The sequence below is a fragment of the Malus sylvestris genome, chromosome 1 (assembly GCF_916048215.2).
Source record: "Malus sylvestris chromosome 1, drMalSylv7.2, whole genome shotgun sequence".
NCBI classification, from domain to species: Eukaryota; Viridiplantae; Streptophyta; class Magnoliopsida; order Rosales; family Rosaceae; genus Malus; species Malus sylvestris.
In genome coordinates, this window is record NC_062260.1 from 8491166 (window position 1) to 8518311 (window position 27146).

At 39.5% G+C, this 27146-nt stretch overlaps 1 protein-coding gene across 4 annotated transcripts; it reads left to right on the forward strand.

Moving 5' to 3' along the window:
* Nucleotides 1-1854: 1854 nt before the first annotated feature.
* On the forward strand, nt 1855-20810 carry LOC126626806 (calmodulin-binding transcription activator 3-like). Of its 4 annotated transcripts, none has more exons than XM_050296220.1 (14): nt 1855-2163; nt 4686-4805; nt 5658-5773; nt 14436-14524; nt 14687-14729; nt 15228-15435; nt 15596-15709; nt 15832-16157; nt 17101-17652; nt 17762-18453; nt 19132-19711; nt 19857-20180; nt 20275-20414; nt 20726-20810. In XM_050296220.1, the coding sequence occupies exons 1-13, from the start codon at nt 2124-2126 to the stop codon at nt 20395-20397; spliced, it is 3327 nt and encodes a 1108-aa protein (XP_050152177.1). In that variant the 5' UTR covers nt 1855-2123; the 3' UTR covers nt 20398-20414; nt 20726-20810. The 4 variants fall into 4 exon arrangements, with proteins under 4 accessions (XP_050152177.1, XP_050152172.1, XP_050152163.1 ...); XM_050296215.1 differs by lacking the exon at nt 20726-20810 and adding an exon at nt 20484-20619; XM_050296206.1 differs by lacking the exon at nt 20726-20810 and having other exon boundaries at nt 20275-20619.
* The last annotated feature ends 6336 nt before the right edge of the window (nt 20811-27146 follow it).

The following is a 27146-nucleotide window of genomic DNA, read 5'->3' on the forward strand; positions in this document are numbered from 1 at the left end:
TATAATAAGTGAACCATAATAAGAATGGTTGAAGCGTAACACTTCCCTTATTAAAGATGGACATACTCTCTTTAACGCAACGTCAAAAGTGTGTTAATAACGTGTTGTCGGTATATTTAACTGAAGAATAATAATAGAGAGGGAGAGGGCAGCAAACAAAGAGAAATGAAAGAATTTAGTGAATTATGTGGTTTGTATTATCTCACCTCATTATGCCCTTACTTATTGTAGTAAAGAAGAAACACTACTTGACTTTCAAGTTATACATCACAATCTAGAAACTATCTCTATAAGGGCGTGTCTAATGTGCGGACGAAGAGTGTAGACCATCCATACGAATGACAATCTAAAGGCTGAGAAGGGACGAGCTCACGAGTAGAACTAGGTTGTTGTGACCCGGTGTAATTAGAATTTTTTTTACTCAGTGGGTATCTTTCGTTGGAGATGGGAAAAGAAAGGCAAAGAGGGGGAGCTGTGGTGAGGAATGGACTTGAGGTGGATTGAAGCTGCATTGCGACTGTGACTTGGTAATCTTATACCTTTTTTTTTGTTTGTTCAGTGAGTGTGTTTTTGTTGGCGAGGGAGGGAGAGATTAGGGTTGCCTTCACTTGGAAAGAAAGGTCGAGAGAGCTGGTAAAGGGCGGGAGGGTTGATTTCAGTGTGGATTAATTGGGAGTTGGTAAATCATGTACCTTTATTTTTTTCAATTCAGTGGGTGTGTTTTTGTCGAAGATTGAGGGTTGAATGAGTGGGGAAAGAGAGGCAGAGAGAGGGAGGTGGTGAAGGGTGTGAGCGCTCGATTTCATGTGGATTAAAGATGTGCTTGGATTGGAGTTGATAAGGTTGGTTCATTTAGAACCTTTGAAGAAACCCCAACTTGTGAAGGTGAGTCTATGAAAAAATCCAGAACCTCTGTTATAATAAGCGAACCATAATAAGAATGGTAGAAACGTAACACTTCCCTCATTAAAGATGGACTTATTCTCTTTAATGCAACGTAAAAAATGTGATGATAACGTGTTGTCGGTATATTTAACTGAAGAATTATAATAGAGAGGAAGAGTGCGGCAAACAAAGAAAAATGAGAGAATTTAGTGAATTATATGATGTGTATTATCTCATTATGCCTTTTACTTATTGTAGTATGGAATGAAGACTACTTGACTTTCAAGTTATACATTATAGTTTAAAAACTATCTAAAAGATATTGTAGAATCTAAATAAAATTTAGTAGGACACCTCTCTCCACTCCACGTTCTCTCTCTATCACTCTCTCTTTTTCATGTTTCTCTCAAACTTCTCTCTCATATACATTCTTAATAAAATACAAATTAAAAAACAAATAAAAAAGTTTAAAACTAAAACTCCCTAAATTTGAAACCAATTTTGAAAATACTAAAAGGGACAAGACATAGGAAGAAAGGAAGTAAGGTACCGTTTGGTACGTGGGAAAGGGACGGAACAAAACGGGACGAGCCGTTCCGTCCCACTTTTGGTGCGTCTAAAAACTATGGAATGGGTTGTCCCATGGGACGAAATTTGGCTGATTTTTCGTTCCACCTCTTCCTCCTGGAACAACCCGTTCCACATCTGTAGAACACAAATTTATAACATTTTATGACAAGATTTCTCCTTATCTTTTTCAATATTTACATTATCCGTTCTGTCCTGTTCTGTCCCGTCCCGTCCTGTCCCGTCCCGTCCCGTCCTATTCTGTCCCGTGCGTCCCGTTCCGTCCCTTCTGCGTACCTAAATCCCCGATAGGCGAAGACGATCCCAAATTTTTACGTCAAAAAAAGTGGCCCAAGTTTTATATACGAAAAGTATGAACAGTATCCTCATTCATACACTACACACAAACACACGAGTGAGGACGAGTCAAACAAAAAAAAGTTACTGTCCTCCTTAATTCCATTCCATTTCTGCTGAATTTTTCTCACAGAACCTTCCCTTATTTCCCTCCTCACCCTAAAAGTTTCCCCCTTTATTTGCAGTCTTCATCACACGCTTTTACATTTCAATGGAGGCTCAACTTTTTGGTGTCTGTGTTTGAGTGAATTTTATACAAGTTCAACTTGGTTCTGCTGCTTCTGGTTACAGTGATTGCAACCCATATTGAGTTCATGGCGGAGATCAAGCGCTACGGTCTTGGTAATCAATTGGGTAAGTTTGTTTAGTGTTTTTCTTTGCTTTTATATATAACTTTGTGTAATTCATTTATCATTTTCTTGTGTTACTTGTTTATCCAAGTTGAATTTTGGATTTTCTGTTGTTTTCTGAGATTTATTGGTAATCTTGTGATTTATTTTTTGAAAAAAAATTATATCTTTTGCCAAACGATGGAAATGCTATTGAGAACTGAAACAGTCTTCAATTCCAGCCAGCCTACCCTTTTTGATTATCCAATCAGCGTCACACTTAGTCTAGTCCGGTCTGGAGCTACTGGCTGGGTATTATTTTCTTAGGTAAGGAGAAGAACTTCTCAATCTTCATTGGAAATCATACGCTGCCAGCAAAGTAATCAATCAAGTACTAAACCAACTTCTCCCAACTGCCCATATCAAAAACTCTAGCCTACTCTGATTATATGGTGTTGCGGTGGAATAATACAACTTCGAATCAAACATTCAAATTTATGTCCATGAACGCAGAATAGCATCAACTAAAGAATTAAGACAAGAGCTTCCTAGTCAAAGCATAGGTCCGTAGATCCGTTTTCAGCGTTCTTCTTGTGAAGCAGCAGAAGTAGCCACTCACCACTTTGGCACTTACCAGTCAAAGCGTAGGCTTAGTTGTGCAGCTAGCTTTAGCATGACATCAGCATCAAGAATACCAGCCAACTATTGTTAACTCTTCTTTACTTCTTTAGAAAATGACAATGGACCTCATCCCTCCATACTGTGTCCTCGAGAACAAAAACGAGGAAATTAGGTTGCAATGCATAATCTATGTTCTCAAGTAGCATTTTCTAGTATTATTTCTGACCCTTGGAATAGCACTTAAGTGCCAGGCAGTTTCTCCCTCTAATGGCTATAGAATCTGCTAATAGTCGACCTTCCTTTCCTGCTAATGGTAGTTGAGTCCCTGGAGGGATAGGTTTCCCAGTTTTCTTCTTAAGCTGGAGACATGAAAGCCTAGATGGATCCCTTATTGTCTCTCCATCCTTGGTACCTTGTCGCAAGCTACCAATGGCAGAATTCTCATTTCTGCCTCATATTGTTTTGATCCGCACTGCCTGTTAGAAATCTGGATCTTTAGTGTTAATTACTAAACTTCAATCTGCCACACTTGCTGTGGGCTCTTAAATTTAGCCTCCTTGTTCTGCGCCTTAAAGAACCAGGAATCTGTGGGTGCTCCCACTGTTCACCATGATGATCAATGACATTTCTTGATGATCCTGGTTAACTTTTGTGGGCTACATGTCCACATAAGGGATGGACAAAAATCTCTAAAGCCACTTCTCTATGTTTCCAAGAAGTTGTCTAATTCTTCTAGTATGCAGGCGGTTCATCTTCCTCATGGTCTGCTACAAAAAGATGTAGATGTTGATTCTTGCATAAGACTTTCTTTAAACTGGTTGAAGGCCTTCTTAGTGGGTTTTCTTTTGGTTCCTTGAATTGTTGGACGTCAAATTAGCTGGCAAGATGAGGCTGGGATGTCTAGCTATGATAAATGTGCTCCGTTGTTAAGGTTGTGGCTTGATGTGGTTTCTTTCATTTTGGCCAATTTGATTGCTTGAGAGAGTATGACATGGTAAATTGTCTCGTCCATGTTCCTTATTTCTCTCTTAAGGTCTCCAAGGAAGCTAAAAATTAAATAAGGGGTTAACTTGGCTCCTCAATTGTTGAGGAGGAACTCCTCCTCAATTCACTTTGTGGCCGATTCATGGAACTTCAAGCTTATTATTAGAACCTTCGATATTATAAATCACTTTATAAAGATCAACTCTGCAAAAAAATATGAGATCATTTGGTCATCAAACTATACAAAAACAGATGGACAAATTCGGTAAAAACATTATGAACTGTCAATCTGTTTGCTATCGTTAATTGACTAAACGACCTTAGTTTTAATTCATTTTTTATAGAGATGATTTTTACAAAGTGATTTATAATATAAATAGTTTTGATTATAAATAAGAAGTTATATGAATCTATTTAGATTGGGAAAATGTACGGTTTTCTGAAACCATGTGCTATGGCTCAAATCCATAGTCAATCCTATTTTTCCCATTATTTTCGTATTCGTAATAGTGGGAAAAGAAGGCCCAATTCCAAGTTGTTCAAGAATTGTGGCCTTGAGTTTCTCAACCCTTTGCCTTAGGATTAGTCAGTTCTATTCCTTGATACATGAAGTAAATTTAGGAGGAACTCTCCTTAATCAGATTTTCAAGAATTGTGGCCTTGAGTTTCTCAACCCTTTGCCTTAGGATTAGTTAGTTCTATTCCTTGATACATGAAGTAAATTTAGGAGGAACTCCTCCTGAATCAGATGATTATCTTTGAAGTTGTTGTCAACAAGTCTACCACTAGGTCAAGAGGAGTCCATCCTGTAAATTATCTTTTCTCTTTTAGCTTTAAATCTGTCTATAATCATGACAAAGGCTCAAGCATTATAATGCACTATTATCTATTTTATATATGGAATATGGATATTTACTAATGTGATATAATAATTGAATGCAGATATTGCGCAGATACTCTTAGAAGCTAAACATCGCTGGCTACGCCCGGCTGAAATATGTGAAATTCTTCGAAATTTTCAAAAATTTGACATTTCTTCAGAGCCTGCAAATATGCCACCCGGTATGAATTTTCAGCTGCATTGGATGTAGCAATAAATATTGTTATTGAAGTCCCTACTTTCTATCACATAGTAAATCATTAATTTGTAAGATTTCTTAACTTTGGTTTTCTAAGCAAATTTCTCAATTCTCTTGGAGCCTAAGAAAGCGCTTTCCCAGCTTTGAGTATTTCTCTTATTATTTCCATCTACTCAAAAGTTACATGGAAGATGCGTTCTTGGTCTCATCCCCTAAAGTAATTGTAATGAAGCTTGTCTTTCAATGGGTATGTGTGATAGTAATCTGTACAGTTGTCAACAAACATGGCGGATTATTTTGTAGAACATGGTACTCCCTCTGCTTGCACAATGATTTAATATGAGGGTAGGCCTGGTAGTTTTCTTTTTTAAAAAGCTTAACTCTGAAACATTTTAAGGCACATCAGGACACCTTTTTTATGTTTGGTTTTGCTTTGTGCATCATTCTCTAAATCTTCCTTTTGGGATATGTATCGAAACTTCTTCTCATAACGTTGTGTCTAGGGATTATCTGTCAATTGGTGCTTGTGTTAAGAAGCAGTAAAATCAGTTTAACCATCTTTGTTTTTCATTGCCGTCTGACATGATAGTTGAGTCTTGTATTGTCTTTGGTTTGTTTTTAGTAGGCACTAATGCATTTACTTTTGCATGTAAGGGCTCACGATTTTCCTTTTTAAAGTCGTATATAATAGCATCACATGAAGTTGTAAATGCATTTACACAAATTTTAAATTTTTTGAGATGTTTGCGGAAATTTGATTTGCAGCTTGCTTTGTTGTATTGTTGCATTTACCTTTGGATACCTACTGTGGGTTGACACACGCCATTTGTATTAGGTGGATCACTTTTTCTATTTGATCGGAAGGTGCTTAGATATTTCAGGAAAGATGGCCATAACTGGAGGAAGAAAAAAGATGGAAAGACAGTGAGGGAAGCTCATGAGAGACTTAAGGTAATCATCAAAGAATGCTGTAATAGATTTTACAAAGCACATATAAATATATTATGACAAGTTTTCACATCAAATTTGATTGAATAATTTTTAGGAGCTACATTATGTTATAACTATATCCTGAAAATTATTTTTTGGCCCAGGATTTTGAAAAAAATAAGTAACCTAAATACCAAACTTAATTAAATAGAGGGGTAGAACTCTGGTATAAGATTGATGTGGGAGATTCTGACATGTCGAATGTCAATAGCTCCAATTTGGTGTTGTGGGCGCTAAGGCTTAGGAAATCACAGTTGTGGCTTTAAATTATATAATGGTTATGCAATTGCATTCATTACAAATTCTTTTTAAATTGAAAAACTTTCATGTTAGGGATGCAAATGAACGATCCACTTGTGAGTATTCATGAAGGCCTTGGTGAACTTACGATTTAGGTCCCTCCTTTATAGATTTATATTCAATCTATTTTATAGCTCACACTCACGAATTTAGTTTGGTCTGTATCCGGGCTGTGATATAGCTTGGTGGAAATTTCAAGGCTGGTATTTCGCTTGAGCTCAAAAAAGTTCTAGCCTGCCAAGTCTGTGTAGTCCAAAGCTCAACTTGTTGCGGCTAGTCTGCACCTTATTTTATCCCAAAATTAAATGTTAGGAAGTACCAATGTCAACAACAACAACAACAAAGCCTTTTCCCACTAAGTGGGGTCGGCTATGTGAATCCTAGAACGCCATTGCGCTCGGTTTTGTGTCATGTCCTCCGTTAGATCCAAGTACTTTAAGTTTTTTCTTAGGGTCTATTCCAAAGTTTTCCTAGGTTTTCCTCTACCCCTTCGGCCCCGAACCTCTGTCCCGTAGTCACATTTTCGAACTGGAGCGTCAGTAGGCCTTCTTTGCACATGTCCAACCCACTCATTCCTAATCTTATCTTTTCTCGTGAGCCCACATCTCCAACGAAGCATCCTCATCTCCGCTACACCCATTTTGTGTACATGTTGATGCTTCACCGCCCAACATTCTGTGCCATACAGCATCGCCGACCTTATTGCCGTCCTATAAAATTTTCCCTTGAGCTTCAGTGGCATACGACGGTCACATAACACGCCGGATGCACTCTTCCACTTCATCCATCCCGCTTGTATTCCATATATTCTGTCTTTGATCGGCTTAGGCGAAGACCTTTAGATTCCAACACTTCTCTCCAAAGGTTAAGCTTCGCATTTACCCCTTCCTGAATTTCATCTATCAACCCTATATCGTCTGCGAAAAGCATACACCAAGGAATAACATCTTGAATATGTCATGTTAACTCATCCATTACCAATGCAAAAAGGTAAGGACTTAAGGATTGTTGATGCACAAAATCAGTGAGGACTTTAGTACTACAGAAAGTATTAAGTTTGTGACCTTCGCTAGATTGCTCCGGTCATTAGTGTGGATAAGTATGTAAAAGGATAGAGACATGAGAGCAAACACAAGATGTACGTGGTTCACCCAGATTGGCTACGTCCACGGAGTAGAAGAGTTCTCATTAATTGTGAAGGGTTTACACAAGTGCATAGGTTCAAGCTCTCATTTAGTGGGTACAAGTGAATGATTTAGTACAAATGGCATTAGGAAATATTTTGGGAGAATGATTTCCTTTTATAGAAGAGAGTTTCTAGCCTTGTTCTGACATTGACACGTGTCGTGTTGTGATTGGCTTCCGATGTTGACACGTGTCGCGCTATGATTGGCTTCTTATGTCGACACGTGTCGCTCTGTGATTGGCCTCTTGGTTGGAAGGGAAGCTCCTCGGTTGGGGACTTGCAAGATCCAAACCGCTGAGTAATCACGAAAATTCTAAGTACCGAAGTGTGGTATCGTCTTCACTTGCCTTATCTGTCTCATAGGTAGATGTGACATCTTCTCTGGAAGTACTCTTCCTCCGTCCAGGGGTGGTATCTTTAACTGGTGGAGATGCATAAGGTAATGTATCAATTTCACTTGAAGCTTACTTGTAGTTTCAGGCTTGGTTAAGCGCGATACAAACCATGTAGTAGGAGTCCCCCAAGTCACCGAGCTAGGGGATCTGCTGAAAGAGATGACAGACAAGGTAAGCAATCAGAGCTTCAAGCAATCAGTCCCAGATCAGAAGTTTGATTTCGAGTTCCGGCTGATTGTTCTCATTCTCCTTATCCTGCAGGCAACATGAAGGATAAAGAGAAGAAAAGGAGAAGAGATGATATGAGATACTTTTGCTTTTGAAGAAGTAACTTTCCACAGACTTATTCTTGAACTGGGCTGGAGGGTTTTCTGGTTACCTCCAGAGTATAAGGCCGACTGAAGAATTTGAAGGTCAAAACAAATCCATCAAATCTAGAGTACGTTCGACCCTGCTGATATGGGATACTTTTGCTGTTGACAAAACAAGTGGAAGTATCGGCACGTGTTCTGTTATGCTTGTCTCCACATGCTTCCTTGCATCCTTCTCACTTACCCTATCTGTTCCTCAGGTAGATGTGGTATCTTCTCTGGAAGCATAAGATGTTGAAGATGAGTACTTGAGAGCAATGCCAGGTAAGTAATCAGGTAAGGGGTTCCAGGCAGTCGGTTCCTAACTGGAAGCTTGATTCCAAGTGCTGACTGATTGCTCTCTTTCTCCTTATCTTGTAGGTAAGAACAAGGCCAAAGGAAAAGACAGGGAAAAAGCATGATATGGGATACTCTTGCTTTTAACCCTGATGATATGAGATATTCTTGCTCTGGTGTAGCTTGTTTGCAGAGGTATTATCGGGGGGAAAGAAAGCTGAGTATTTCGAGAGGCTTCGTTGGGAGTGCCCTCTCAGATATGAGGAAGGGTTGAGCATTTTTGCAGGTCTGCCTGTCCGTTGAGGATGGAGGTCGACATATATAGGAGTCTCCCTAACAACAAGTAGTAATGCTATTTCTTTACCCTTCTTGGTCATAGCACTGTAGTGGGAGCTGCCAGCTTCACGTGTTTTAACTCTGTCAGAGTACTTTGAAAAAGTCTGTGGTATCTCGAAAGCTGATGTTGCGTGTGAAGATTACAAACAAGTTTTATCCAAGGGGATCTGGCTCTCGAAGTTGAGAAAGCGATGCCTTTTCGGTTTTCGAACAAGGGATCCTGTCGGGGATCTGACTCTCAAGATTCGGAGAACGGTGCCTCTTCGATCTTTAAGAAAGCAATCCTGCTGGGAGTCTGGCTCTTGAAATTTGGAGAGCGGTGTCTCTTCGATTTTTAAGAAAGTAATCCTGTTGGGAGTTTGGCTCTCGAGATTCGGAGGGCGGTGCCTCTTCGATTTTGGAGCAAACAATCTTGTTGGAAGTGTTTTCTTGAATGTGAGTACAGGTTGGGCATTTTTGCTAGTCTACCTTGCCATGGAGTATAGAGGTTGACACACAGGGACTTTCCAATTATCCAGCAGTGGTGCTGTTCTTTTACCCTTGTGGGTAATAATATGGTAGCTAAACCTTCAAATTTATATGTCTAAACTTTGTTAGTGCTGTTTCTTTGCTATTCTTTTACCCTTCTTGGTCATAGCGATGTAGTGGGAGCTGCAAGCTTCACGTGTCTAAACTTTGTCAGAGATCTTTGGCAAAGTTATCTGTGGTACCCATGAGCTGATGTTGCGTGTGGAAAGTGGATGATTGAACAGCAAGATTCACGTGCTTTCTACTTCACCAGAAATCTTCGACAGATTGCCTGTAATTTCCGCAAAACTGAGTGTGCATGTGACAGGTACTGACAAGGCTGAGAAAGCAGGTGCCTCTTCGATTTCTGAGATCGGCCCTCGTGGTCTCTGAGCAGCCTAGCTTTTGAGAAAGCAAGCGCCTCTTCGATTTTTAAGATTGGCCCTCGTGGTCTTTGAGCAGCCTAGCTTTTGAGAAAGCAAACGCTTCTTCGATCTCTGAGATCGGCCATCGTGGTCTCTAAGCAGCCCAGCTTTTGAGAAAGCAAGCGCGTCTTTGATTTTTGTGATCGGCCCTCGTGGTCTTTGAGCAGCCCAGCTTTTGAGAAAGCAAACGCTTCTTCGATCTCTGAGATCGGCCCTCATGGTCTCTGAGCAGCCCAGCTTTTGAGAAAGCAAACGCCTCTTCGATTTCTGAAGCTCCGTCGAGTGCAGATTTTTATAGACGCTGGCATTAAGTTCCAAAGCACACTTGAATCTCCACCAGCAGAAGCTCCCTTCTTGCACTTCTAAGATCTTGATTTGTCCGACCTCTTCTCTCTTCAACACCTTTGAAAATGTCTGGCCCTTCCGACCGTCGTTTTGACTTGAACCTTGGTGAAGAGGCAGACGCGCCTTCTCCAGACAACATATGGCGCCCATCCTTCTTATCCCCTACTGGTCCTCTTACCGTTGGGGATTCTGTGATGAAGAATGATATGACCGCTGCAGTGGTGGCCAGGAACATTCTCACTCCCAAAGATAACAGACTTCTTTCCAAATGATCTGATGAGTTGGCCGTTAAGGATTCTCTGGCTCTCAGTGTTCAGTGTGCAGGTTCTGTGTCGAATATGGCCCAACGCCTATTTGCTCGAACCCGCCAAGTTGAATCATTGCCGGCTGAAGTGATGAGTCTCAAGCAGGAGATTGGAGGGCTCAAGCATGAGAATAAACAGTTGCACATGCTCGCACATGACTATGCTACAAACATGAAGAGGAAGCTTGACCAGATGAAGGAATCAGATGGTCAGATTTTACTTGATCATCAGAGGTTTGTGGGTTTGTTCCAAAGGCATTTATTGCCTTCGTCTTCTGGGGTTGTACCGCGTAATGAAGCTTCAAATGATCAGTCTCCGATGCCTCTTCCTTCTAGGGTTTTGTCCAGTACTGAGGCTTCGAGTGATCACCCTCCGATGCTTTCTCTTTCTAGGGCTCTACTGACTGCTGAGACTTCTCCTAAGCAATCTTTGTGAAGGCCCCCTCTTGTTTGTTTATTTTGACTCATGTATATACATATTTGTAACTTATCGGATATATCAATAAATAAGCTTTGCTTCATTTCAATGTATTATGTTAAATACACCAAAGCCTTCTTTACTAAGTTCTTTGAAATTTTCTTTTGTTGAAGCTTGTATGTTGAAGCTTTGTGAGTGAACCATGTAGGTTGAGGTAGTGTTTCCTTAATTTCTCGAGTGAGGAAAACTTCTCGGTTGGAGACTTGAAAAATCCAAGTCACTGAGTGGGGTCGGCTATATGAATCTTAGAACGCCATTGTGCTCGGTCCTGTGACATGTCCTCCATTAGATCCAAGTACTCTAAGTCTTTTCTTCAAGTCTCTTCCAAAGTTTTCCTAGGTCTTCCTCTACCCTTTCGACCCTGAACCTCTATCCCGTAGTCGCATCGTCTAACCGGAGCGTCAGTAGGCCTTCTTTGCACATGTCCAAACCACCGTAACCGATTTTCTCTCAGCTTTCCTACAATTTCGGCTACTCCTACTTTACCTCGGATATCCTCATTCCTAATCTTATCCTTTCTCGTGTGCCCACACGTCCAACGAAGCATCCTCATCTCCGCTACACCCATTTTGTGTACGTGTTGATGCTTCACTGCCCAATATTCTGTGCCATACAGCATCGCCGGCCTTATTGCCGTCCTATAAAATTTTCCCTTGAGCTTCAATGGCATACGGCGGTCGCATAACACGCCGGATGCACTCTTCCACTTCATCCATCCAGCTTGTATTCTATGGTTGAGATTTCCATCTAATTCTTCGTTCTTTTGCAAGATAGATCCTAGGTAGCGAAAGCAGTCGCTCTTTGGTATTTCCTGATCTCCGATCCTCACCCCTAACTCATTTTGGCCTCCATTTGCACTGAACTTGCACTCCATATATTCTGTCTTTGATCGGCTTAGGCGAAGACCTTTAGATTCCAACACTTCTTTCCAAAGGTTAAGCTTTACATTTACCCCTTCCTGAGTTTCATCTATCAACACTATATCGTTTGCGAAAAGCATACACCAAGGAATATCATCTTGAATATGTCCTGTTAACTCATCCATTACCAACGCAAAAAGGTAAGGATTTAAGGATGAGCCTTGATGTAATCCTACAGTTATGGGGAAGCTTTCGGTTTGTCCTTCATGAGTTCTTACGGCAGTTTTTGCTCCTTCATACATATCCTTTATAGCTTGGATATATGCTACTCGTACTCCTTTCTTCTCCAAAATCCTCCAGAGAATGTCTCTTGGGACCCTATCATACGTTTTTTCCAAATCTATAAAGACCATGTGTAAATCCTTTGTCCCCTCTCCATATCTTTCCATCAATCTTCGTAAGAGATAGATTGCCTCCATGGTTGAGCGCCCTGGCATGAACCCGAATTGGTTGTCTGAAACCCGTGTCTCTTGCCTCAATCTCTGCTCAATGACTCTCTCAGAGCTTCATTATATGACTCATTAGCTTAATACCCCTATAGTTCAAGCAATTTTGTATGTTGCCCTTATTCTTGTAGATAGGCATCAAAGTGCTCTTTCGCCACTCATTTGGCATCTTCTTCGTTTTCAAAATCCTATTGAAAAGGTCAGTGAGCCATGCTATACCTGTCTCTTCCAAGACTTTCCACACTTCGATCGGTATATCATCTGGGCCCACTGCTTTTCTATGCTTCATCTTCTTCAAAGCTGCAACCACTTCTTCCTTCCTGATTCGACGATAAAAGGAGTAGTTTCTACACTCTTCTGAGTTACTCAACTCCCCTAAAGAAGTACTCCTTTCATGTCCTTCATTGAAAACATTATGAAAATAACCTCTCCATCTGTCTTTGACCGCGTTCTCTGTAGCAAGAACCTTTCCATCCTCATCCTTGATGCACCTCACTTGGTTTAGGTCCCTTGTCTTCTTTTCCCTTACTCTAGCTAGTTTATAGATATCCAACTCTCATTCTTTGGTATCTAGTCGCTTATACATATCGTCATAAGCCACTAACTTAGCTTCTCTCACAGCTTTCTTCGCTGTTTGCTTCGCTCTTCTATACCTTTCACCATTTTCATCGGTCCTATCCTTGTATATGGCTTTACAACATTCCTTCTTAGCCTTCACCTTTGTTTGTACCTCCTTATTCCACCACCAAGATTCCTTTTGGTGTGGAGCAAAGCCCTTGGACTCTCCTAATACCTCCTTTGCTACTTTTCGGATACGACTAGCCATGGAATCCCACCTTTGGCTAGCTTCCCCCTCTCTATCCCACACACACTGGGTGATTCTTTCTCTTTGAAAATGGCTTGTTTTTCTCCTTTTAGATTCCACCATCTAGTCCTTGGGCACTTCCAAGTCTTGTTCTTTTTTCTCACTCTTTTGATATGTACATCCATCACCAAGCGATGTTGATTAGCCAAGCTGTCTCCCGGTATAACTTTGCAATCCTTACAAGTTATACGATCCCCTTTCCTCATTAGAAGAAAATCTATTTGTGTTTTTGATGACCCACTCTTGTAGGTGATCACATGTTCTTCTCTCTTCTTAAAGAAGGTGTTGGCTAAGAAGAGATCATATGCCATTGCAAAATCCAAGATAGCTTCCCCATCCTCGTTTCTCTCCCCAAAACCATGGCCACCATGAAAACCTCCATAATTGCCTGTTTCCTTGCCCACATGTCCATTTAAATCTCCTCCTATAAATAACTTCTCCGTCTGAGCAATTCCTTGCACCAAGTCTCCAAGGTCTTCTCAAAATTTCTCCTTCGAACTCGTATCCAACCCTACTTGAGGTGCGTACGCACTAATCACATTGATGAGTTCTTGTCCTATTACAATCTTGATTGCCATGATTCTATCTCCTACCCTCTTGACATCTACAACATCTTGTGTCAAGGTCTTGTCCACGATGATGCCAACACCGTTTCTCGTTCTATTTGTGCCCGAATACCAGAGTTTAAACCCTGAGTTTTCTAGATCCTTTGCCTTAAGACCAACCCACTTAGTTTCTTGTAGGCACATAATATTTATCCTTCTCCTCACCATAACTTCCACTACTTCCATAGATTTTTCCGTTAGGGTTCCTATATTCCACGTTCCTAAACGCATTCTACTCTCTTGAACTCTACCCTTCTGTCCTAGCTTCTTCAACCTCCCCCATCTAATAGGATCAAAGTACTTCTTTTGTGTGTCCTGTGTAAAGTTGATAGGAGCATATGCTCCCAAACAACTTTGAGTGGAGTCGTTCGAAAAGAAGTTTTTATGGCCCCCTTGCTCATTTAACACTGCATCCGGGTGCCGATGGAGATACAGCGACCCTTGCTCACTTATTACTGTGCTCGAGCCACACAGCGCGCCACTTACGGGTGACGCCCTAGCTTTTGCGCGATTTCGTTCTGGATTCATTTTCATAAGGATTCGACGTAAACTAGGAGTGCCGGCTGTCGACTACCTGACGCCCTCCCCTTCCTCCTTTATCCGGGCTTGGGACCGGCAATGTAAGATAAACTTACACCGGCGGAGTTTAGGAAGTACCAATGTCAAGGAAAAAAATTCATTGAATAAAATTGCAGCTTAACAGAGGGGGAAACAAAATTGGTTTAAGATTTCATTAAGTAGGCGGTAACAATTAGATACTAAAGATTTCTCAAGTTTTTGTGGCTTGTGTCAAGAGTTAATTCGTTAATAAATCCTTCGTTTTTTTAATCAAATTGGTTGAATAATAATTGAACATCCTTTCAGGCTGGAAGTGTTGATGTCTTGCACTGCTATTATGCACATGGAGAAGAAAATGAAAATTTCCAAAGACGCAGTTATTGGATGCTTGAGGAGTGAGTTTGTATTTTATAATTGCTTATATGCAACAAATCTATCAAAGATTTTGATTCTCAGCCTTAGCAGTGTTTGTGGATGTGTTTGCAAGTACAAGCAGGCACCCATGGCTGCCTGCTCATTTGAATACCCACGTCTGACCTACTTGGTCATTGCTGCAGGGATCTGCAACACATAGTTCTTGTCCACTACCGGGAAGTTAAGGTTATGCTTTATTCTATTCATTTCATTCTTGTTGTTTGCCGTCTTTGTTTATGTGATTCTTCCAGCCTTTCGTTATCATCATTTTAAAATATTTTTGGACCCAAAATATCATAAGAGTTACTGTTATTCCATTTCAAGGTAAAAGTGCATGTCATTTAAAAGCAACTGCTCATGTTATATCACTCATGTATTTTTGAATACTTGAATTGAACCTGTGATTCATGTTTGAATCAATGTCGAAAACTTGTTAGTAAATTAGTCACTTAGTGTAAAAGGAGTACCAGAGAAAGAAGAGGAGTTTGTGCTCGGCTTTTGGTCCACTTCCCAATTAATATGAAATAACTGTTCATCGATTAGTTCTTATTCTCATGCTACCTAGTGTTTTACCATAGGATATTTGTGCATCTTGTTGTCATTTGTGTGATCCAACTTTTTATTTATCTTATGGATATTTATTTATATTCTGGGTTTCCTCATTTATTTTTATTGCTTGTTCAGGGAAATAGGACAAACTATAACCATTTTAAAGGCACTGAAGAAGCTGTTCCTTATTCCCATGAAACTGAAGAAATTGCAATCAATTCTGAGATGGACAATTCTGTTTCTTCTAGTTTCAATCCAAATAATTTCCAAATGCATTCCCAAGCTGCTGGTACAACAAGCTTGAGTAGCGCTCAAGCATCAGAGTTCGAAGATGCTGAGTCAGGTGTGTTGTCCATTTCTGTTACCACATTTGTCAATAATTTCCTCTCTCTTATAAATATTTTGGTAGAACTAAACTTGTTTGATCATTTTCCAGTTTTACCATATATATATATCTTTCATGCAGTTATCTTTAATTTAACTTAACATGGTACATGATGCAGCATATAATCACCAAGCAAGTTCCCAGTTACAACCTTTTCTCGAATTACTACAGCCTAAGGCTGAGAAGATCAATGCTGGATTCTCTAATGCATTCTATCCGATGTCATTTTCAAGTAAACTTTTTCCTTGTATTTTCTATAAATTGTCTTTGTAAATGCATTGGTGCTTTTAAATAGCTAGACTATTTGTTTAATTAAATGGAATACCAAGTTCATGATAAAATCATTGAAAACAGAAGAATATCAAGAAAAATTGTCAGCCGTTCCTGGGGTGAATTTTAGCTCACATACTCAAGCATATAGGAAGGAAGATGGTAATGATGCTGGCGTTACCTATGATCCCAGGAAAAATCCTAACTCCACAGTATGGGATGGTGCCTTGGGGAATATTACTACTGGCCTTCAATCTTTGCCTTTCCAGCCATCAATTTCAGCAACACATTCTGATTCAATGGGAATTATCTCTCAGCAAGAGAATGAGACGCTTGGGCACCTTTTCACAGACAACTTTGGTAAAAAGCAGATGTACGAGGATAAACCAAGGGTCCAACAAAGCTGGCAGGTAAGGGGAAGTTTACTTGCACATTTAATGCTGCTCATGACAAATTTTTTATTCTAGGGCTATGGCTACAAGCTCGTGTAATAACTATTAAGGATGGTATATCTGTTTTGGAATCTGATGACGGACATTCACAAGTGAAAACTGGTGAAGCATGCATAAAAGATATTTTTTTCATCAGTTTAATATACTTGGATCTACCATAGAAGATATTTTTTTCCATCAGATTTATTGTTTGGATTTTTAGAATTCATTTACACTGACAATATCAAAGATCCTTGAAGCATATACTGATTCTGTTTATGTGTGAGAAAACTATACACATGGTCAAACCTAATTAAACATGGAGTTTGACAAGAAATTAGTCTAATGGTTTCCAACTACTCAAACAAATATTTGAGATGTCAGTTCTTAAATTATTTCTGATATTTCCAAGTTTCTAGAACTTATTATGATGAGATTTTAATTTTTAATGAAAATTATCAATGTAATTAGGTTATGTGGTACTTCTGCATAAGTTATCTGTATATATGGGCTTTCCAGTCATCATCCTTTATTGTGAGTCATTTAATCATATAGTTGGCTAATGCGATGGTCTAGTCTGTTTGAAGTTTTCAATATCCTGTTTTCTGCACTTGAAAACTTTCTAGTGATGGTTATCATTGCCATATGCTTACAAAGTCCTAAAATCCTGCTTAATTATTTATAAATTTGTAGTTTGTTAATGGTAAATTAAATAAATAAAATAAATGTATGCGATTATTGGTTATTTAAGCATACTCAGAATACAAGTTTACGGAGGGGAGCTATTTGGGTTCCCCTTCCATTACTTTGGCACCCCTGCGGCAGGTTTAGTGGGGAGCATGAGTACGGTTCTTCTTAATGGATTGTTTTCTGCTTTTTCAATTCTTCTGTTTGTTCACCCTTCGGTTTGACTTTCCAACAGACTTTGGAAGCCAACTCTTCTGGTTCATCCAGCTGGCCTGTGGATCAGAACTTGCATTCAGACACAGCATATGATGTCACCACAAGGTTCCATGGAGGAGTCGATGATTCTAATTTACTCAATTCTCCGGTGTGCCGTGTGGATTCTGAGAAGACAAATAATTTTTCTATGCCAAATGACCTTCAAATACAGCCTTCAAACACTGAGCAAGAATATCATCTGAAGTCTATTTCAAAGAGAAATGAAACCATAGAGGGAAAATACAATCACACTTTTGCTACAAAGCCTTTGTTAGATGAAGGCTTGAAGAAGCTTGACAGTTTCAACCGATGGATGAGCAAAGAACTTGGAGACGTGGACGAGACACACACACAGTCCAATTCAGAGACGTACTGGGATACTGTTGAAAGTGACAATGGGGTCGATGAGTCCAGTATTCCTCTTCAAGTACGCTTGGATAGCTATATGCTGGGGCCTTCTCTTTCCCAGGTCCAGCTCTTTAGCATTATTGATTTCTCACCAAACTGGGCATATGAAAACTCTGTAATCAAGGTAAAGAGTGACTTAGTCTTCCATATTCCTTGCTATACTTTTGCGTAAAAGTTATCTTCAAGTTTCTCATGTATCATAAATTGTCTCATTGTGAACTCGATTTATGCAGGTTCTGATCACAGGAAGATTTTTGAAGAGTCAACAAGCAGAAAGTTGTAAGTGGTCATGCATGTTTGGCGAAGTTGAAGTTCCTGCTGAGGTTATAGCTGATGGTGTTCTTCGTTGTTATTCTCCCATCCATAAGGCTGGGAGAATTCCTTTCTACGTGACATGTTCCAATAGGCTGGCTTGTAGTGAAATCAGGGAATTTGAATACCGAGTCGGGCAAATACCAGATTATGATGTTAAAGATGATTACAGTGGCTGCACAAATGAAATATTAAATATGCACTTTGGAAAATTACTGTCTTTAAGCTCTAGCTCTCCAACTTTTGATCCCACCAGCGTAGCAGAGAATTCTGAGATAATCAGTAAAATTGATTTGTTGCTGAAAAATGACAATGGTGAGTGGGACAAGATGCTACAACTTACGTCAGATGAGGACTTTTCCTTGGAGAGAGTAGAGGACCAGTTGCTTCAACAGCTACTTAAAGAGAAGTTGCTTGCATGGCTCTTGCAAAAGCTGGCTGCTGGTGGAAAAGGCCCTAGTGTACTAGACGAGGGTGGCCAAGGTGTATTACATTTTGGAGCTGCTCTTGGCTATGATTGGGTCTTACTGCCCACAATAACTGCCGGAGTCAGTGTCAATTTTCGTGACATTAATGGATGGACAGCTCTTCACTGGGCAGCTTTTTGTGGCAGGTGAGCACCATAGAAAAAGTTTCTTTCCTTTTTTGAACTTCCGTGCTGCTATGCATTCCTTTCTATTCTTCTGTAGTATTCTTCTTTCAGCATGCGAGCCACCAGCTACGATCTACTATTTCACTATAACCATCAACAACTTGCTTAAAAACAAACTGATGAATGAAAAGAAAGCATAAGGTCGTACCCAGTGCACAAGGCTCCCGCTTTACGCAGGGTCTGGGAGAGGTGAATGTCGGCTAGCCTTACCCCCATTTATGGAGAGGCTGCTCCCAAGTCTCGAACCCGAGACCTACCGCTCATGGGCATAAAAGAAAGAAAAAAAGGGGAACTTGCAGAGCTATTGTAGGACGAAGAGGCCCGAGATGGATATTAAAAGTTACGTAAACTTGCAGTTAATACACCAGAGAGACAAAAGGAGAATGTTATTCTCAAAATATGAAGAAATCAGAAGAGAAAAACACTATCCTTTGTATGAAAAGCTAGACCGTAGATCAAGAGAATGCATTTACTTCTATGTATCTGGTTCAGATCATTGTGCCAGGATTTTCTCATATAGGACAGCTCTCAGAATCTTGCATTAGATATTATCTCCATTCTTGACTTGTTAATTTAGTTTTATCTAATTTTAACTTGTTTTCTGTTTTCATTTTCTTCTGTTCATGTAATTAATATCAGAGAGCGCACAGTTGCTTCCCTCATCTCTCTTGGTGCAGCTCCCGGACTATTAACAGATCCAAAAACCAAATATCCTAATGGAAGAACACCTGCAGACCTAGCTTCTGCACAGGGCCACAAGGGAATTGCTGGTTATCTTGCAGAATCTGCTTTGAGTGACCAACTTTCATTTCTTAATTTGGATATCAAGGAAGACAATAATGCTGATATTTCAGGGGCCAATGCAGTACGAACAGTTTCAGAACAAATTGCAACTCCTATCGGGAATGGGGATTTAACGGATGGGCTTTCCCTGAGGGATTCTTTAACTGCTGTCTGTAATGCTACCCAAGCTGCTGCTCGTATTCATCAAGTGTTCAGGGTAAAATCTTTCCAGCTGAAGCAGTTGAAAGAATATGGTAGTGATAACTTTGGAATTTCAGATGAAGATGCTCTATCAATGATTGCAGTCAAGTCACATAAGCCAGGGAAACGTGATGAGCATGTGGATGCTGCTGCAATTCGAATACAAAATAAGTTCCGTAGTTGGAAGGGTAGAAAAGATTATTTGATAATCCGACAACGTATTGTCAAAATTCAGGTATGTTACCATGATTCTCTTTGTTAATATGATTTGTGGGTTGATTCGATTTTTGAGGCATTTAATGTTCTCCGTATTCTCCCATAAACATTGTTCTGTGCTCAAACCCATTCTTGAAGTTGAACTTCTACCTTCTTGATAACAGGCTCATGTAAGAGGCCACCAGGTGAGGAAAAACTACAGAAAGATAGTCTGGTCCGTAGGAATTGTAGAGAAGATAATTTTGCGTTGGAGAAGAAAAGGAAGTGGTTTGCGTGGGTTCAAGCCAGAACCGCTTACTGAAGCCCCCAGCATGCAAGCTTCATCATCGAAGGATGATGATTATGATGTACTGAAAGAAGGAAGGAAGCAAACAGAGCAAAGGTTGCAAAAGGCGCTTGCCAGGGTGAAATCCATGGTTCAATATCCTGAAGCAAGAGATCAATACTGTCGGCTGCTGAATGTTGTCACTGAGATACAGGAAACCAAGGTAAAGCATATATGCGTTGGTGGTTGGTTTGAGTTTTGTATCCACTTTATAAGGGTGACTGGTTTTTCGTTGAACTTGAACTGATGTTATGCAGGTGGTATATGATAGTGGTACGACTAGTTCAGAAGGGAGAGTCGATATGGATCACAACCTCATAGATATTGCAGCATTGTTGGACGAAGAAGACATTTACATGCCTACAGAAGCTCCAGAGTGATCCATCTCTAGTTCACCGTACGTATCCTCTTGTAAAATCTGTAGGGCATTATTTATTTTTTAACATAAATTTGTGTAAATTTACAGGGTTGCCCCGGTGGTGGATGCAGCAGTGCAGCCTCATTTTTTTAGTTATAAATGTTTGAGTTTGTTCATGTTAAACTGATTTTGGAAAAATATAATTGTCAGTGGAAAAAGAATAAAACCATATAATTTGATTGCCGATCGGATTACAAAGGAGGACTACCGACCGATTAGCAATAAATACTCAATGTTTGATCACCTTAGCTTTTTTTTTTTTTTATATAACCAATTGTTTGTTGACGCAGGCAAAGTCAAGAAAAACTTCTGAAACTCGTCAATACTAAACCTTGGACGACATACAATAGTTCCCAATGTAATCCTCTTTAAAAATTTTTTTTTGTCTCGCGATAGCCTTCTATGGTTCTCTTAAGAAACTTTTGTTATTGGATTAGTTACTCTACATAAAATTATTTAAATTTTTTAAGCTTTAATCTGACAAAGATTCGAGATACTCTTATTATAATAATTCATCATAATTGAAACTTTTGTTATTGGATTAGTTACACTCTACGTGGAATTATTTAAATTTTTTAAGCTTCAATCTGGAAAAGATTCGAGATACTCTTATTGTAATAATTCTTCAAAATTGTAGAAAATGTTGTTGTCCTATTAGATTAGGAATTTGATTGTGTAAATCCTAGTGTATCTAGGGATATCTTGGAATATTCTCTAGGGTTAGATATTATCTTATTAGAGTTGTAATCCTATTATGGTAACGATTTAACCTTCCCAACGACTATAAATAAAGGCACAATGGGATGAAATAACACATACCTCACATTAGACATCTCTCTTTCTCTCTACTGTTGCCGCACCCCCTCTCTTTGTTCCTATTATAGTCAATAAATTAGGCTTACAACACGTTATCAGCATGCTCATGATGTTGCGCTAAAGAGAGTTTGTTCTTTAATTAGAGGAGTATTACGTTTTAATCATTCTTTTTATAATTAATTTATTATTTTATTAAATTGATCTACATGCTATTGATTCAATTTAATTTTTCTTTGTTGAACGTGATACAACGTATTGGAGATGCAATTCCGGTTTTCAGAGAAGGATCTTCTACAAATTCAAGGGCCTCAGTTGTTTTCTGCCAATTAGGTTTTTTAAAAATAAATTAAGATATTTGAAATGACCTTGAAACATGAAAACAATCCTCATAATGCATGAACCCCCTATATTTATATTTTCCTTCCGATATATATATATATATATATATATATGTATATATTGTATATTTTCATATATTTGTTAATATATATACGTTCATGCATTGTGCATTTATAAATTGCTATGTGGAATTTTTGAGTCAAAGAATCAAAAGAAATTAGAAGCAATTAGTGTATTTAAAACCCTAGAAATTTTTGAAAAAAATTATTATTATTATTATTATTTTTTGTTTTTTGCTGCTGAGCCCGGCCTCGAACTACTCCAAGCCTGAAGCTTGGGTTAGTGACAAGATAACATTTTTAGGCTTATTGCTCAAATTGGACCAGGCTTGTTGCTTGGGTCCCTGGTGCATAGGCTTCAAGCCCTTGATCCGTTCCAAAAACCAACAAACTTTGTTGGGCTTCTCGCTCTAGCTTCGCTAGGCTTCTGTGTTTTGGTCCAAAATCAAAGCCAACAGCTGCTGGGCTTCGTTGCGTGCATTGGCCCATCGCCAACAGCCTTGCGCTCCTGGCCTTGCTTTATCTCAGCCCACTGCCACCTGCAGCTATCTAGGTTGCTACGCAGCCCGTGTCCCCAAGAGCCCAATGGCTTGCAATTTTTTCTTTCATTTATTCGGCTCTCTTACCTACAATTGTGCTATTTTTTTTCCCAAAGCCTACACCAGCTCATGCTGGTTAGACAACCAGCAGCATGGGTTGCTTCTTTTCAAGGACCAAGTCCAATTGGGGTTGCTTGTAATACCCTGAAAAATTTAACATATATGATTATGTGGAATTTTTTTATCGGAAAGTGAAATGACTAAAATGCCCTAGGTGGCTAAATGTAATGTTATGAGGACGTATTTTATCCTCATATATTTGTCATGTTTATTGACATATTTGGATAGAGCTCGATCTCACGAACGCGTAGGCGTAAACCGTTCGTGAAACAGAGTTATAACGAAGAAATTGGAGATGTTTTCATTGTTGGAAAAAAAAAAAAAAAAAAGAGAAATTGGGTTGGACGCTGCCAGGTGGTAGCAAGAGAGAGGAAATGAGGGATGTGGGAGAGGAAAGGAGGAGGGGAAGGACAAATCGAAGCCACAAAAACTATGGGTGTCCCGACGGCTTTATGTTTTTTTTCGGTGAACCCGTCAATGAATACTGTCAATATCCACCACCAAAAAGCTTCCCTCAACCCCAGGAGCAAGGCCCAAGTCCTGGATGAGGCGTCAGAGTTCATTTTGGTGGCGAATCGACAACTACCCAAATTCTAGGGTTCCGGCGGGTTTATGGAAATTTGAGGCTTTTCCCAACCAAATTGGAGTTGGCCACAAGTATAAAGTTTGTTCCCCTTGACTTGTTCTACATTTTTGTGAAATTTGGAAATTTTTGGAAATATTTGAAATTTTCCGGCGAGTCTCCACCATGGCAGCCCGTGGCCAGATGGCTGTCGATGTAATTTTTAGGGTAAATTAGATGCCTTGATTTCAATTTTGATATTCGTATGACGTAGGTTGATCGTTTGAACCTAAATTTACTACAATACCTTACTTGATCAATTTGTGAATCGATGATCCGATCGTTGGATCTTCACCAAACTTTGAGACCTTATCGTACGTAATATTTGAGGACCTTAGGAACTTACGGATTGGGAATCCGACCTATGGATCTTCCCGAATTGGATTTGCAAGTTTGTAAAATAAAACGTTGACCGCCACTTGATTTCGTGATTGGCGGAGATCCGACAGTTGGATTGGAATGAAATTTTAGTATGTTGTTCTAGAAGCATAAGGTGAACTACGAATGGCTTGATCCCTTCTTTTAGGGTACGTAGGCAGTTTAACCAGAATGTTAGAGGCAGCCATAAACTAAACAAAATGATTATTTTTTTAGTGTGGTTAGTTAGAATTATAATTAACCATTATTTTATTGTGGCCTACCTGTGTGTTTGGCTTCCAAATGAGAAAATTCGGGTCGTTACACTACCTCCTAATTGGCTTGCAACCAACATGACTTCTGTGCATAGGCCTGAATATTTATATTATTTTGCTTATATGATGGACCCCAAATGGTCCCGATCTATTGAATTAATTAAAGTGACTAGCAGTCCACTAATCTGACATGACATCCAAAATTATTGGCTTGAAGCCCACTTTTGGACATTAATGATTCAATATTTTATTTCTTTTCTTTGAACTGCTAACTCTCTTTCGTAGTCCCAAAGCACACACTTGAGTTCTTAAAGCAACCCAAATCCACTACACTTAGTTGTATATTGTATTATGTGTTCTTACAGGTACCTCTTTTTATGAATCAGAAGTTCATAACTAAACTCAAACCTGTAGTTTTGAATTTAGTGCATTTGAAACCCGAAGTTTTTATAAAATAATACACTCATGGAAACTCGACGTTTTTCATGTAAACCATGTCTTAGAACCCGAATGTTCTAACTTTCATGTTTATGGAGATCTTATTTTCATAGCACCAATCACAATCTTGTTCCCTCCATTCAGTGGATTATCGAACCGTAACAAGTTCGATTTCACTGATTTGGACGTTTCTTGACACAAACCACTTTATGTGGTTACAAGACGTGAATCTCCACCTGACTATCAAAAAGCTAAGAACCATTGTAGCCAACAAATGGAAAAGCTAAATAAGCCTTTGCCATAATCTTCATACGAAGACTTATGCCGGAAGTTACAAACGAAAATACCTCTCGGACGAGGATTCCATTGCTCTTTGGCTCGCCTCCACGGGCCATTTAATCATGAAAGATATTGCCTAAAGCATACCATGATTACGTTTATGAATGAATACAACTTTGAAGTTTATAAATTTGATCGAATTTGACTGGAGAATATTTTTTCTCATCCTTCTATGTTTCTAACTTACTTCTGAAGCAGTAGTGTAGAGAGTGGAAGTTTACCAAATTCTCGAATTTGATTACTACCATAAATGTGAGAAAACGGTATAGACTCAGCTTTGGCTGGAGTTTACCGAATGGTGATGCCCTGCTTCAGCAGGGATGCATTGAAAGACATGCTCTGCTTCGGCAGAGGTGCACCGAACGGTAGTGCTATGCTTCAGCAGAGGCCTACTGAATAGACCCCTCCAGCTTCGGCTAGAGCTTACCGAATCCAAGCATAGGTCTATCTTTGTCAGATTCAAGGCTTGCCAAGGTGTGGCATCATGCCCGAAGCGTGATCCTTGGCACCTAAGATCTAAAACTTCAAGAATAAGGGATATTGTTCTCGAACCTCAACCCTGTAGAATCTACTTCCATCTCGATGGAATCGATCGTTGGTTATGCACCTGTTTATGGCTCTACCAATGTTGTTGAGGAGTACCATTTTAGTAGTCAATGTGCGAGACTAATTTTTCTCCAGCAAACACCGTTGGAAAAGCAGAATTTTGACATGAATGACCATGTTGGCTGAATCCACCTTAGTAACCTTGGTTTACTTTGTGAACATTTTTCTATGTTCTTGGATTCACGTTTGGTGTTTGTTTTAGTTATGGATAATCTTATCGATATTGTCCTCGAATATGGGAAAGTTAGTAGTCTAGATGAATGAGATACTACGCACACTAACTTTATACCTAAAATCACATCTCTAGCAACGACTTCAAGTCTATCCAATTTGATTAAGATCATTGGCACGCTCCTCGTTGTATGAATAATACTAAATTACCATTTAAAGACCTTATATTCTCCCCGTTCTGAAAGAATGTCGTTGAGTTTTAATGATATTCGAGATGACAATGATCATGAATGAAACCACTGATGGAAAATAGAGTAGAATATCTTTGTACCCCTCCAAAAATGAGCCTGAAGCTTTATTTTAGGGCCAATGGGCTGCCTCCCAACTGGGAACACGCCACATGTGGCCGGCCTAGAACTTGGTGATTGAGCAGTTTACTTGTCTTGAAACGACCTTTTGGGACACTTAGGTCGAACAATGATGCCACATCGCATCTTTTTACCTGAAGTAAGGATCTTGTGCCTAAAAGTACACTTTCCTAAGCATACTCGTTAGGAAGTTGATTTCTAAATCATCCCTAGCAAAGATATGAAACGACCCTCTTTTCACAGTGGATAGAATATATGTGGACTAATCTAACCAAAATGCAGACCATATAAATACTTATGGTTTTGGCTGATGAATCGACAAACTGATCACATGTTTTTCCACACATTGCTACTAAACCGCCTGACCAATTTTAAGGGTTCGCCACCCTACTTATCCCATAAATTCTAGAAGATTGGATAATGCCAGAGAGTTTATATCGAAGATGTTTCGATAAATATTGCATTTCTTTTGGGATTGTAATTAGACATTGAATTCCCATATTCACCCTAATATAGGCTCGCAGAGCAATCATAAAGCGCAATTTCATTAATTGCCTGAACATTGGTAAACACACCAAGCTTTCGGATTCTACCTAGTGTTATGCAATCTTGTATGTAGCTATGTTGGTCTGCCTTGAGGCCCATTGCCACCCAACCATTTTTGACATTACAGTTTGTTGCTAGGTATGAACTTGGTGCTTCAATTTACACGTTTTGGGTTTGCATTCCATGTGCCAAGTTGCGCCACCGCAACGTACCAATATAGGTCCTCACATAAGGAAGAGAATCTTTGTCGATCATGATTTTCCTTCATACTAGCTCTTTAGAGGCCTTGCATGCGATCTCATTACCACTCATTTTCGGATTGTCACTTCAATGAGATAGTCTTTTTGCCGTTAGGGGGAGATAAGAACGTCAACGTTCCTGTAGAACGATGCAAATCTGTGTGGACGTTGCCCACTATGTCTCATCTCGATCCCCGTACCGCACAAGTGCGATGAATTCTAGCTTTCTGAATGTTTCTCCAGACGCATTTCTCTGATCTAGCTAAAATGACGAGATCATATACCAACTACAAACATGCTTGCAATGATAGACATACTTAACGGATGTTGAGTCAACATCCCCGAAGGGTGTGCCGCTTCTATTGGACGGTTTGGCTGCCCTTGTTGGAGGGTTCGATACACAAGCGGATAACCAATCAATATGTCTCGGCTTGAAGCGTGACAGATCACTCGGTTCATAGGATTCACTTCCTTAGAAGAGGAAAGTCACGACACACAATGAATCCATACTCGATCGCTGTCTCAAATCATTTTCATCTCATAAGATTAATAAAGTTCTTAGTCCAGTATACTAGTTTGGATGAGATAATGGAATTGGACTGAGATTATCAATGATGATGTTTTCACTTATATGGTAGCTACCGACATAAATGAAAAGCGATGATATCGAACCGTGTTCTGTTGATTAGTGACAACGTATAACTGATTGGACAATCGAAATTACAATCCAGATTAAATTCCTTACCAAAGTGTGTTTGGACTTATCATTCCTACATTGCCCAAGGTACTGAGATAAATGAAATAGTGCGATATGATGCACGCCTTACAACACAAGGTTTCTCTCAAACGCCCTATGATTGACAACAGCATTATGAAA